Here is a 13,857-nt window from a genome sequence, read left to right on the forward strand (position 1 = left end):
TACCACCTTGGTAACCCTGGCTATCCTTCATGAGTCTTTTTCCCCAATTAGAAACTAAGCTCCTTGATAGCAAATGCTTGCCTTTTATCTTCAGTATTTAGCACAGTGCTGGCACACAGTAAGTACTTAATAACTGTTTTTTTTTTTTAATTCATGAATGAAAAAAATGTTTCTCTTATGTGCACTACTCTATAAGTGTTCTCTAACCCACACTTTCCCACACGTGTTCCCTTTCTTCCCATTGATGGTATGTGAGACAGCATGTCCCAGATTTGTGGAAGAAAATGTTAGGGTGCTACTTTTCTTACTATGAAATTTCATTAAATGACTGTTTTGAACTAATTGGGTCCTCTGGCTTACTAGTAAAAAGCAAACATACTGGTAGGTGCTCACAAACAATGATTGTAAATAAATGCCAACACAAAATAACACCACAATTATTAGCTTTTCTGGGACCTGACATCTGAGAGTTCGAGATGCCCTGGATACTACAGAGTTTCTGCCATCATTAAAGTTAAAGCAGCCATCATAACATCTATAAGGCTGACCTAAAATGTTACTCTAGAAAACCAAACAGCCTCTGTGAAAGTCTTGTAAACCTGTTTACATTAGTATTTAACATCTTGAGACATGTTTAACAATAAATGGCAACCCATTCAAAAGAAATCTGATATTTGGATACACAAAGTATTCTACTGTACTAGTTGAATCTTGGTATACTATATATATGCTATAGTATTATAAATTTTACACTTCTATATTTCTACAAGAATAATTCCTTGACCTAAAAAATACAGCTTCTGTAATATTCTTTGATAAGTAAAATTCACATTCCACAGGAACTGAAAGTACTAAACTGTTAATAACTTTCCCACAGCTTTGCTTCCTACTCAGGCGCCAATGATTTCATAATCATTCAGGTACAGTAAATTGTCACAATTAATACTCATAAGTAGAAGTCACTTAAGTGCTTTGTTATTTATGGTACTTAAAGCTATTAAAAAAATTTTATATGTAATGTGAATATGGCTCAGGGTATAGGTCAATAAATAATACCAAAAATACTAACCCAAAACTTATACTTAATTCACAAATTGTGCTCCTACTATGTGCAACAAATTCCAGATGTAATTGTTCAAGTTGATTATATGTGTCAGCAAAATGAGAAACACATGAAAAGCTAAGTAATAATACAAGAGTTTTTAAACAGTTCAAGATGAAACAACAGAAGCTTTATGGCATGGCAGAAAAAGGATAAGACTGGGAAAGAAGATTCAGATGTACGTCTAGCCTCAGCTCTGCCAGTAATTAACCTTAACCATAACCTATCACAAGTTTTCTCATTTATAAAATAAAGAAGTTAAATTACATGATCTCCAAGGTTTCTTACAGTTGTAACAATCTATTTTCTAACATTCCATGCTCTATATTCACCTCTTGCTCCAAGTTTGTGATTTCAAATCTTACAAGACCCAAAAAAATAGAACAGATCATATTTGTGAAAGCCATCTGAGGAAAAATTGTCAAAGCATTAGAAAGAGAGGGCTCAAGAAAGAGAGTGGGTTTGGGCCAAACTTTGGAGGACAGGCAAAATTTGAATAAACAGATGTGGAGACAACAGACAGGGTAGCCTCTGAGAAGAAACCCTAGAAAGATTCTCAGACCCCAACAGTGTACGCACAAGAAAGAGGCGAGTCCATGCAAGGCAATATTAGGAAACCAGTATGGCTAATGTAAAAAGCTATCAAAAATGATCAAACCTAACTATATTCTTTTGAAATCCTGATATAAATTCAATAAATTTTCTTTTCAAATTGACTAATGACCATACTTAAGAAAAAATGCTTTGATTTAAGAACACATGCAGTCTGGGCAGTATTTTCATACTATTTTCCTTTCACAGATTATGTAGCTATAAAGGCATTCTCTCTTAGAAAGATAGATCAGTGACACATTTCAGGATTATTAATCAAGTTTGTGTTCAATATCTTGAGTCACATCAATGAGAACTGATGTGCTCTTTATTAACAACAACTCAATGTTTTGTTTTGTTTTGTTTTTAGTAAGGCTGTCAACACAATTCAAAGCAATTTGAGAAAGTTACATCTATATGTCTCTTTGTATTCTTTTTTTTTTTTTGACTGCCTATTATGGATTTTTTGAATAGGGAATCATACTTTCCCAAAAATAGGCAAGAATGTGAGAAACATCTCTTAGTACATTGTCGTATTGCTTCAACTTGATGCTGACTCATTCGCTCCAACATAACTGTGCCTTTCTTTGCCAATAACTTGAATTAACATTAATCACTCATTCTTAAACTACACTTTGCTTAATTTATTCTACTGTCATGAAATTCTAGTTGTAAAATAGAGAGGTGAGTGGCTGTATCTCCAAGAGTTCTCGTAATATATCAATCGGTACAGTAAAATAACTTTAGATTACATGCTCTTCTACTCATATACATATCTGCATCTAACCTATCCTGGACAAATTAAGTTTTCTAGGATATGTCTCTATTCAAATGTTAAGTATATACTGAACAAATACCATAGAGAAATAAGTTAGTTCCAGGACACTATTTTACATACCACTATGACAACATACAGATTTTTCAAGAATATACTACTTTTAAAAAACATTCCAATTTGTTAAACTTTAGGGTACAGGAACAAAAATTCTAACTTAGGGTTATTCCCTGGTTTTAAATACACAGAATTTTCATCTGATATTGAATTAGATAAATCTATATTCTTATGACACTTGCCTTCTAGTATTTGATTCAGATAAGGAAGGATATAGTAAGAGAAGGAATAATTTATTATGTGCCTGCTCTGGGCCACACATTGTGCTAAGTGCTTTACAAACATTCTCCCACTACAGTAAGGTCACTTGTAGTTGCCTTGGCAGGACTATATCAAATGATTTTAAAGGCTTTTTACAGCCTGTGGACTGAACATTCCCCAACACAGCTTTATGTTAACATCTTACTTTACCCAAAACTGTTCTGCTATTTAATGTCCCTGTGTGGTTATATTTGTTATCTCATTTTACATGTCTAGAATGCTCTCCCCGTCCCATTTCTCCAAATCTTCCCATTGCTTCAGAACCCAAATTAAATCAAATTCCAAGTCTCTAGGAAGCTTTCCTTGAAAACACCAGTCCACAGACCTTCTTCCCCTCCTCTTACAGGTAATAAATACAAATTTGGTATTTATTACACACATTCCATTACTGACCCTAAAACTAAGGTTTTATGTATCAAATCAACAAATCAAACAACAGGCATTTACTAAGCACCTGCTAAAGTCCATGAGGTTTCTCAATTTGTTTTGCAACACTACCCACCAGAACCTAAACTGTGCCTAATCTTTCTATTTGCCACAAAACAAAATTCTTCTTTATAGAGAGTCTCACCCAATTAAAATCTAAGCTTTGTAAAAGTAAGAACTACTTCAATTTTCTATCTGTATCACTAAACATAGTGTTTGCATACATAATCAGTCAGCATTTAATAAATGCTTTTCCATTCCATCCCACTCTCTATGTGCCAGCCCCTGTGTTAGGTACTAGGGATTCAATAATGCAAACAAAAGGAGCTTACCACTTGTGGAAATACAATGTGTACATAAAGGTCTGTACAAAAGAGATACAAGGTAAATTGGACCAGAAAGACACTTGTTGCTTGGAAGTCAAGCAAAGGGAAGTATTGAAAGTGGTTTAACCTTAAAGGAAATTAGGGATTTTGCATAATGAATAGGGAAAGAGATGGAGATGGGGCAATCTCTTGTCACAACTTAATTATTAACTCTTTAAAGGCAAAACCCCATGACCTCTCTGCATCTCTAGTAACAGGTTGTAACATAGGAGAGTCCCTGAAAATAAGGTAGGAGGGAGAGTAGAGAGCCCTGACTTCTCTTGTTTGGAAAAGAAATGGAGTTTTGTATTGGCATCAGATGTCCCTCACCATTTCTATCCAAAGACCATGGGGAAGTGGGAGAGGTAGGGGAGGCTGCCACATTTCTATCTAGGAAACCCTTCTTACCTATTGTCTCTTTCTCTGTTCCACACAGCAACCAGAAGCCGCTTCTGCTCATCTGCCTCTTGGATGGGACTGGAAAGTAAATCAAAGGCATCAAGAGTCTTCATGGTTGACACAGGACCCCAAGTTGAATCAAATAAATATTATCATTAAGTCATCTTTATACACATGGTCCAATTATAGCCATCTGCTAAGAAACTCTGAGTAAAAATCCTTTGTCTTTGAAAACCAGCCATTATACAACAAACTTTTCTTCCCAAGTTATCCACACTATAAGCTTAGAGAGGGAACACCAGCCTCCTGCCTTGATTAATTCTGACTCCAGAGATAAAAGATTTTGGCAAAGGATAGATTCCCCCTCACACTACTTCCCACTTGCCCCCGCCACCCCAGAAAAGGGAGCAACTCAACCTGAATAAATTGCTGGTAAATTAATTAACTTGTATGGTTAAAAACCCTGATGAGGTGTGTGGGGGTGTGTGTGTGTGTGTGTGTGTGTGTGTGTGTGTGTGTGTGTGTATACACACTCCAGTTTGTCCAAGAAGGATGTTCCATCACAAAACAGAGCTCTTAACGTTTCCTTCACCTAATTACAAGTGCCCAGAAATCAAAACAGGGAGAAAAGGTATCTCATTCTATATGCTCTTTATACACCAAAAGGCCACCAAAGAACATCCTAACTTGAAAGATTTCTTCATGGTTAACAAAGGAAGCATATGCAATTTTGGGGCCAGTGCTCCTTCAAGCAAAATTTAGTCTTAAAGCCCTTACTTCAGCCTACCAGACTTAGAAGTGTGCTCATTCTGTACCTCTAGGGCTCCCTCCCTCCAAGAGGCTAAAAATGGCTAAGCTTCTAATTCTAGTCCTAAGGCATTTCAATTATGAAAAGTAGATAAATCACATTAAGCACATTGATTTTATTGCCATATATCAGATCTGGCTACATGAAAAAAAAAAAAGCAGGGGAAAAAAGTGGCTTTTGGAAATAAGCGTGTTTTCAATAGAAATGGTTATCTTACATAACAAAACTATCTCTGAGGCAAAAACCTCTTTTCCACCAAAAAAGAGAAAAACAGAGTAGGATAGAATTATACTACAATAGATTCACTTACAAGAAAAAACGTTCATGGAAAGCTGGATTTTTACAGTCTGGGATAGTCTGAGTCTTCTGCCTTCGTTTTCGATCATTATCAGGTACCACAGACACCTTGAAATGGAGACAAACTTGTATTAGCTAATCATACCCACTCTCAATCAGAGGCAGTTTGTTACCAACCACTGTAATTATCATTAATCAGCTTTGTTCATCAGTTCATGCTCAAAAAAAAAAAATTCAAACAGCAGCCAAATACCAAAAGCCTTCCCAGTGGTACCTCTTATGTCTGTCAACAAGTGACTTTCACCATCGAGCAATTCAAAAAATACATAAAATATCAACTTCTTAAAGGTAGCTCTCAGAAGAGGCAGTACAGGGCCTTAGAATGTTATGAGAAAAGAGGCCTAAGCTAAGCTAAAAACAATTGTTCCCCAACAATAGACATGACTTCTGGATTCCTAGTTAAGCCTTCAGGCAAAGTTGACTTTTTCATGGAAAATATGATTCTCTATTTTCACTATTCATAATCATTCAACTAAAGGAACGCATAAGTCAGGATGGCTCCTCAAAAGGTTTCAAGTCAAAGAGAAGTCTGAGATGAATCAGGATGATCTTGACTCTCAGTTTAAAATGCTTTTTAGTCTCCTTAAACAGACCAAGATAAATGAAGTTCTTGCTCTGCTCTCTAGACTTTCCAACATGGGATAAAATCCTCAAATGTTACAACCATCCAAAGCAAAAATGAACAGTCAGAAAACATACCAGTGTCTATCCCCATTTTGTCTATTGCCTTATTCAAGGACCAGGCCTCTACTTATTCCTGAGTTCTGATTAATAATTTGAGCTATGAAGTAATTCAATACTCTTTTTAATCTTTATCATTATGGGTACTCATTTTACCAACCCAGACGACAATCTCTGCATCCCTCAGTAGACAATTCACAAGTAGCCAAAACATACATCATCAGATGGTTCAACTTCCTTCCTAGTAATGAGAACTTCATGCAGCTGGTCCTGAAGTGACGATCATTGTTACACCCAGATCCAAAGTACTTCTAGCTTTGTAGAACCTGTAGGAGATTTCACTCCCTGATAGGACCTAGAAAAGTTTGCCCTCCAGTGGTACAGCCTTCAAGAACTGAAGTCACCTCTGCACCACAACATGTCATCATAGTGGAACCTTAATGGACAAATTCTCTAATGGGAAAAACGGAGAAGGGGCTACCACTAGACATCCCTGGAAAAGGCAAGCACCTGCATCTGGCAGACCCCACCCTAGTTCAGCAGCTAACAGGAACCACAACCTACCATTCTCCCCAATGCTCTGATCCTTAAAATAAGCTAACAGCTACCTAATTGAAGGATCAAATCTATGGCCAACTCAGCTTCCTCTGCAACATCTATTAAAAGACTGAGCTACTCTACCCACTTAGTCCACTATTTCCCTTACAGCATTTGTTGTTTCTCTCCCTATCCTTGTAAGGATTATTTAAGAGAAAAGTGTTCCCAGCCCCTTGCTCATCTTATTTCATCCCCATCCCCCTCAATATTCCCACCTATATCCCACCCCAAACCTTACCCATTCCTTACATTGTGCCTTTTGTTCCCTAAAGAACTCCTCTTCATCCCGAACTTATCATATTCTTTCCATGTTTAGCCCTGAGACCTGGGCCACCCCCCTCCCAATGATACTATATCTTTACCTAGCTATCATCTCCAATGTACCTTCTCACATCTATTGTCACCCTTATCTTTTAAGGAGAGATCAGAATATTCCTTGTTTGCCACTGGCACTTTCAGACTCTCCCTTTACCTCCTTTCTCAGTGGTCCTTCCTCCTTTGAAGTCCACCAAATCAAAATTTCCCACTCAGTCAAAATTATGTTCTTATGCGGTATATAGCACCTGGCTCACAATCTGCCTTACTCCCCAACACCTGCTTCATATAACAAGGCTTTCAGTGTTTCTACTGGGTTTATATCCCAAAGAGATCTTAAAGAAGGGAAAGGACTCACATGTGCAAAAATGTTTGTGGCAGCCCTCTTTGTAGTGGCAAGAAATTGGAAACTGAGTGAATGCCCATCAACTGGAGAATGGCTGAATAAGTTATGGTATGTAATGTAAGAGAATATTATTGTTCTATAAGAAATGATTAGCAGGATGATTTCAGAAAGGCCTGGCGATACTTACATGAACTGATGCTAAGTGAAGTGAGCAGAAGCAGGAGATCATTATATACTTCAACAATAATACAATATGATGATCAATTCTGATGGACGTGGCTCTCTTTAACATTTGAGATGATGAAAACCAGTTCCAATTGTTCAATGATGAAGAGAGCCATCTATATCCAGAGTGAGAACTAGGGGAAATGAGTGTGGAGCACCATATAGCATTCTCACTCTTGCTGTTGTTATTTGCTTGCATTTTGTTTTCTTTCTCAGTTTTTTTTTCCTTTTCTGCCTTCTTGATCTGATTTTTCTTGTGCAACTGCATAAATATGTTTACATATATTGGATCTAACATGAATTTCAACAGAGGGTGGGGAGAAGGAGGGGAAAATTTGCAACAAAAGGTTATGTAAGGATCAATGTTGGAAAAATTACCCATGCATATGCTTTGTAAATAAAAAGCTTTTATTAAAAAAATTTTTTAAATATAACAAGGCTAATTTACTCTGCATGTAGATGTCCCTCAACTACATTCTGTCTCATGACATATTCCTTCAGTCCACTTCAAGTCACTGAGGATGACATAAGTCCCTCTGCTCCTTTCTCTTCCTCTCTTTTCATAAAAAAAAAACCCTTGACATTACCTCCCCCCTCTTCTCTCCTCCTTTGCTCTAGACTCTCTTTGCCCAAACCAATCTTTCTATATGTATGATTTTATTCTCTCCTGTCTTCTCTATAGGATTATATTTTTAATCATTCCCTTCTTTTAAATCTCCAATTTCTCTTAAGTGGTTCCTTCCTTTTAAATGCATATTTATTTTCCTATTCTTTAAAAAAAAAAAAAAGTTCACTAGAATCTACCACCCCCTCAAATTGTCTCCTCCATTTCTCAGCCAGATTCCTTGAAAGATTGACGTCCCTTCCTCTCCTCTCATTCACTCCTTTATCCGTGGTAGTCCAGCCTGCAAGCTTATCATTCAACTGAAACTACTCTCTCCAAAATTACTAATGAACACAATTCTCACCACCACCTAGTGATCTTTTCTCAGTCCTCATCCTTAATCTGCTGCATTTGCCTCTGCTGACCACCCTTCTCCTCTAGGTTTCTGTAACACTGCTCTCTTCTGGTTTGCCTTCTATTTGTCTGACCACTCCTTTTACATCTCCTTTGCTGACCCATCATCCACCTCACCTCTCTTTTTGTTTGTTTCATAAGATTCTGTCTTAGGCCTTCTGTATTTTTTCTCTTGGTGACTTTCTCAAGTCTTATTACTTTAATTATGCTTACAGATGAGTCCAAGATCTATATCTAACCTTTGAACATCACCAATTGCCTATGGATATCTCTAATTGTATTTCCTGGAGACAGCTTAAACTCAACATTATCTTTTTTCCTAATCACTCCTCTTCCAATTTTGCCTCTTTCTGTCAAAAGAACCATTCTTCTTCTACTCTCCAAAGTTTGCAATTTTGACATTATACTGGACTCCTTACTCTCCCCTTCAACCTCCACATCCAAATAGTTGTAAAAAATTTTCCATTTCTACCTTTACAACATTTCCCTCATAAGTCCCTACACAACTACCATCTTAGGTCAAGGTCCTCATCACCTCCCACCTAGATAGCTGAAAGAGATTCTTATTTGTTCTCCCTTCCTCAAGTCCCTCTCCACAACTACAGTCCACTCTACACATTGCTGCCAAAATAATTTTTCTTAAAGTACGATCTGACCATGATTTTCCACCTTAACCAACTTCAGTAACGTCTTATTGTCACTAGGTTAAGCTATAAACCCATCTTTTGGGTTTTTTAAGTCCACCACCTGGCCCCAAACCTGTTGCCAACTTCACTAGACATTACTCCACTTGTACACTCAGCCATCTGACCAAACTAACCTTCTCTTTTTTCCTCAAACACAAAACACTCCATCATCTTCTGTCTCTCTGCCCTTCAACTGGGCATCTCCTATGTCTGGAATGTACTCTCTTCTTACTTCTGCCTAACATTTCCTCTCTTTAAGATAGTGCTGAAGTGTTTCTATTGGGCTTATATCCCAAAGAAATACTAAAGAAGGGAAAGGGACCGGTATGTGCCAAAATGTTTGTAGCAGCCCTATTTGTAGTGGCTAGAAACTGGAAAATGAATGGATGCCCATCAATTGGAGAATGGCTGGGTAAATTGTGGTATATGAATGTTATGGAATATTATTGTTCTGTAAGAAATGACCAGCAGGATGAATACAGAGAGGACTGGCGAGACTTACATGAACTGATGCTAAGTGAAATGAGCAGAACCAGGAGATCATTATACACTTCGACAACGATATTGTATGAGGACATATTTTGATGGAAGTAGATTTCTTTGACAAAGAGACCTAACTAAGTTTCAATTGATAAATGACGGACATAAGCAGCTACACCAAAAGAACGAACACTGGGAAACAAATGTGAACTATCTGCATTTTAGTTTTTCTTCCCGGGTTATTTATACCTTCTGAATTCAATTCTCCCTATGCAACAAGAGAACTGTTCGGTTCTGCAAACATATATTGTATCTAGGATATACTGCAACATATCCAACATATAAAGGACTGCTTGCCATCTAGGGGAGGGGGTGGAGGGAGGGAGAGGGAAAAAAAATTGGAAAATAAACGAGTGCAAGGAATAATGTTGTCATTATAAAGTAATCATTAAATAAAAAAAAAAGAAATTACTTGAAAAAATAAAAAAATAAAAAATAAAAAAAATAAGATACTGCTGAAACACCACATTCTTCATGAAACCTTCTGAACTTGCCAAATGATAATGCCCTCCTCCCTCCTAAACTAGTATTTAACCATTTTGAATATATTTGTATTTGCTAACTTTACATTAATGTTCTATGATGTTATTAATAAAGTACAAGATTTATTTTAAATTAAATGTACTCTTATTCAAATATAAGCTAATTAAGAATAGGATTCATTCTTTGAACTTGTATTCCCAATACCTAGAACAGTGCCTGGCATATAGTAAGTCTGAAGAAATATCTGATTAATCGCTCAATTGAAAGAGAGGGTTGAAGAAGAGAAAGATGAGACAAGAGACCAATTAATCAACAAGAAATTTGTTAACTGTATTGCACTTCTGTCAGACACAAAGGATATAAATCTAATACATGTTAACAATCCTTACTCACAAGGAGCTTTTATTCTAATGGAAGAACACAAAGACATATATAAGCAAGATGAAGTAAGTTTCATCTTGAAGGAGAAAAAGAGATTCTGTGAAGCAGAAGTTAAAAAGAAGTTATACTCCAAGGATGGAGGACATCATAGTAGTCCAGGTAAAAGGTGATAAAAGCCTCAACAAAAGTGGTGGTTATGTAAATTTAAAAAGGACAAATGCAAGAAATGTCGTAAAGAGATAAATAACAAGAGTTGGCAATTGACTGGAAATTCAAAGGGAGAGATAGTAAAGAAGGAATGGTAGGGGCAGCTAGGTGGCACAGTGGATAGAGCACCAACCTGAAGTCAGGAGGCCTTGAGTTCAAATCTGCCTCAGACACTTACCACTTCCTAGCTGTGTATTAAGCTAGTCACTTAACCCCAATTGCCTCAACCAAAAAAAAAAAAAAATCACTGTTAATACTGAAATTGTAAGCCTGGGTGACTATAAGGATGGTCATATCTTTGAAAAGAGAGAAATATTAAATAGGATTGAGCTCAAAGGGAAAGATAATGTAAAGAAATAATCTACTCATACTTGTTCATCTTGTGCAACTCATTCTGTCCCACTCAAAAAAAAAAAAAAAAGACTCACTGATCACCACTGTGATCACAGAGCCCACCAATGGAAAGGGCACTTGCCACAAGCATGAGGTGATCTGGGGACAAAGGCAGTTTTCCTTGAGGAGAAGATAACTTTTCCAATGGCATCTATACAGCTGCTGCTGTGAGTACTCAGCTATCACTTGAGTCATATATACCTGGAGAGGTTGAGGCTCAGTTCAAAAGGGAAGAAGCTGGAAGTTCTCATTGTAAAGGGAGGGGGCTGATTTAAGGACTGTTAAGACTAGGACAAGGGTGGGTGTGATTATATTGGAGACAAACTCTCCAGGTGACTGTCACAAGAAAGGTGGAATGTACAACCCATCTTGCCACCTTCCATGGCTGATCACATATTCTTTTGGGTCAGGGCCATGTTCTCAGTTTTGAAAACCACTAAGCTAAGAATTCTCCTCTTCTCTCCTAAATTTTAGCTAGTTTGAACTGTTACTTTTAGTTAAATATTTGATGGGATTATAACTGAAACTGCTAAAGATAAGTCCAATTAAATGTGAATTTCAAATATCCATATTATACCTATTATTCATTAATAATCTATTAATGTAAAACCATTCTCTAACTATATAAAGTACTATATAAATGGAAGCCATGTCTGTTGACATAATGGGATGGCAACCAGTGAAGATGGAGAAAATGGAGATTTCCTAGCACAAGGTACAATATACAATAGGTACTCAATAAATACTTGTGTTGACTAAACCCTAATATTTATAGCAGAAAGAGATTCCATTTTTAAATGTGCTAGGGGCATTTCCCACCCTACCCCACCATTACATACCTTCACATAAGCATCACAAGGTCGAGAGTCTTTGATCATGAGATCTTTGGCTTCTATGACTAAAGAAAAGTACATAGTTGATAGAAGGATTAATCGTGGAAAATGCATGTGCCCCTTTATCTCAAAAGATTCCCTCCTTTCTTTTGTGATATTATCCCTTCCTCAAATCTGTCACAGTCCTCCTTTCCCTTCCTTGGGACTACCCATATTAAATCATAATAAAATGAAGAAGCAAAAACTAAGCAGACAAAGCTAACATTGTCCAGCAATCACATATGAACCAGAGTATAAGGAGAGGCAGAGGCAGTCATGGAAGCAAGCACTAGCTTTTGTAGCTAAAGCCTAAAAGAAATCAGATAGTAAATCTCAAGTAATCAGAATCTATTTTGCTCTTCTTTTTCATTCTCTTTGATTTTAACTAAATCAAGGGATTTAGTTGGCACAGCTAGGTGGCACAGTGGATGGAGCACCAGTCCTGAAGTCAGGAGGACTTGAGTTCAAATCTGATCTCAGGCACTTAACGCTTCCTATTATGTGACCCGGGTGGGGGGGGGGGGGGGGGAGGAGGAAGAGGGGAGAAAGCTAAAGAAACTCTGCATGAGTTTATTGCAGACTGGGCCTTATGCTCCTAGCTTAAGGTCTTAAAGCAAAACAAAGGAGAAGGAATGACCATTTTTTTCCCTTTGGTTCCACTTATATTTAAAAAATTCTAATACAAATAAAGTGATAGTCTTGAGGTCAACTAACTTTAAAAAAAAAAAAAACTATTTGCACAGAATGGAGTCCATGATGGAAAAAAACATTTCCCCTCGTCCTTAAGGACACACATAAATAGACTGTCAAGAAATCCAGAGAGTGAGAGGCCAAGAAGAGACCCTTTTACTGTATGCTTGCTTAGGGAATTACAAAATATCGCAGGCGGAGAGCACTGCTTCCTGGGGTGTAAAGCTGATCTGGTTGGACAAAATGGCCTGGGATATGAACCCAATACATGCATGAGACAGAAGCAGAGAAATTGCCTTACAAAAGGTCTCACGTAAAAGCCACACTTCTTAAAAACCAACAGAACATTTGACAAAGAAAAGGATAATTGAAATCAGTTTGAATGTAATTGAAATGATCTGTGTCTAGCCCTTACTGAATGAGATGTGCAAAAACATACTTACTATAAAGAAGCAAAACCCGGTCTTGTTTATCTATTGAGAGTTTCAACTGACCTAAGGAAAAAAACACAAGCAATCCATTTTATCCCATGTATAAATCAAAAATCTAATGGCTTGTCATAGATGTGATTTATTTTTATGAAACAGTTCTAAAGAACAAAGCATCCAAGAAACCATGACCCCCATAAGACTTTCTAAGCAGTTCCCACTGCAGACATCTACACCAAGGGATAGCAGTAATAAGACAAAATCAAAGAAAAAACTTAATCTCACAACTACAGCAAAAGTAATATAAGGAAGCAGTGTTGCAAAAGGTCACATCAACTAGCTATGAAATGAAGCCCTTTTTGCACCTTGATTCCATGAGTTGGGTTCTAGCCTATCTAGCCTATCTACATGCCCCTGAGAAATGTTCAGATTACAGATCCTCTACTTGTTATATATGAAGACAATATCATCTTCCATTGTAGGATGTGAGTGCAAAAGTTACAGCCAAAAACAAGGTTTTTTTGCAACTGCTAAACTCAATGAGCCTGGAACCCTTGGAGTTAAAGCCAAAGACTGATAGTTTCTTAACCCCTCCATGTTAGACATGCCTCCCATTAGAAGAACAAAGTACAATCCTGTATAGTTGATAACTGATAAATGTTGAATGAACAAATGGAAGAATCTATGCTTTCAAACTTCAGTCCTAGCATATTCTGAATGTAGCAAATCTTATATTCAGCTCTCAAATCAATCTAATTTCCCTGGGACTCTGTGGCTCATGACATTCCAGGACC

At 37.1% G+C, this 13,857-nt stretch overlaps 1 protein-coding gene across 4 annotated transcripts in view; it reads right to left on the reverse strand.

The window, feature by feature from the left end:
• Window positions 1–13,857, reverse strand: part of RGS3 (regulator of G protein signaling 3) — a 176,809-nt gene that overhangs the window by 142,677 nt on the left and 20,275 nt on the right. For 3 of the 4 annotated variants that reach the window (XM_051979981.1, XM_051979982.1, XM_051979985.1), the window contains exons 4-7: window positions 13,079–13,129; window positions 11,913–11,971; window positions 5,155–5,249; window positions 4,046–4,114 (exon numbers count right to left, since the gene is read on the reverse strand). In XM_051979981.1, the coding sequence (XP_051835941.1) occupies window positions 4,046–4,114; window positions 5,155–5,249; window positions 11,913–11,971; window positions 13,079–13,129 (274 nt within the window). Of the gene's footprint in view, window positions 1–4,045; window positions 4,115–5,154; window positions 5,250–11,912; window positions 11,972–13,078; window positions 13,130–13,857 lie in introns of those variants that run through there. The other variant, XM_051979983.1, reaches the window with a different exon arrangement.

Source organism: Antechinus flavipes, chromosome 2, assembly GCF_016432865.1.
Source record: "Antechinus flavipes isolate AdamAnt ecotype Samford, QLD, Australia chromosome 2, AdamAnt_v2, whole genome shotgun sequence".
NCBI classification, from domain to species: domain Eukaryota; kingdom Metazoa; phylum Chordata; class Mammalia; order Dasyuromorphia; family Dasyuridae; genus Antechinus; species Antechinus flavipes.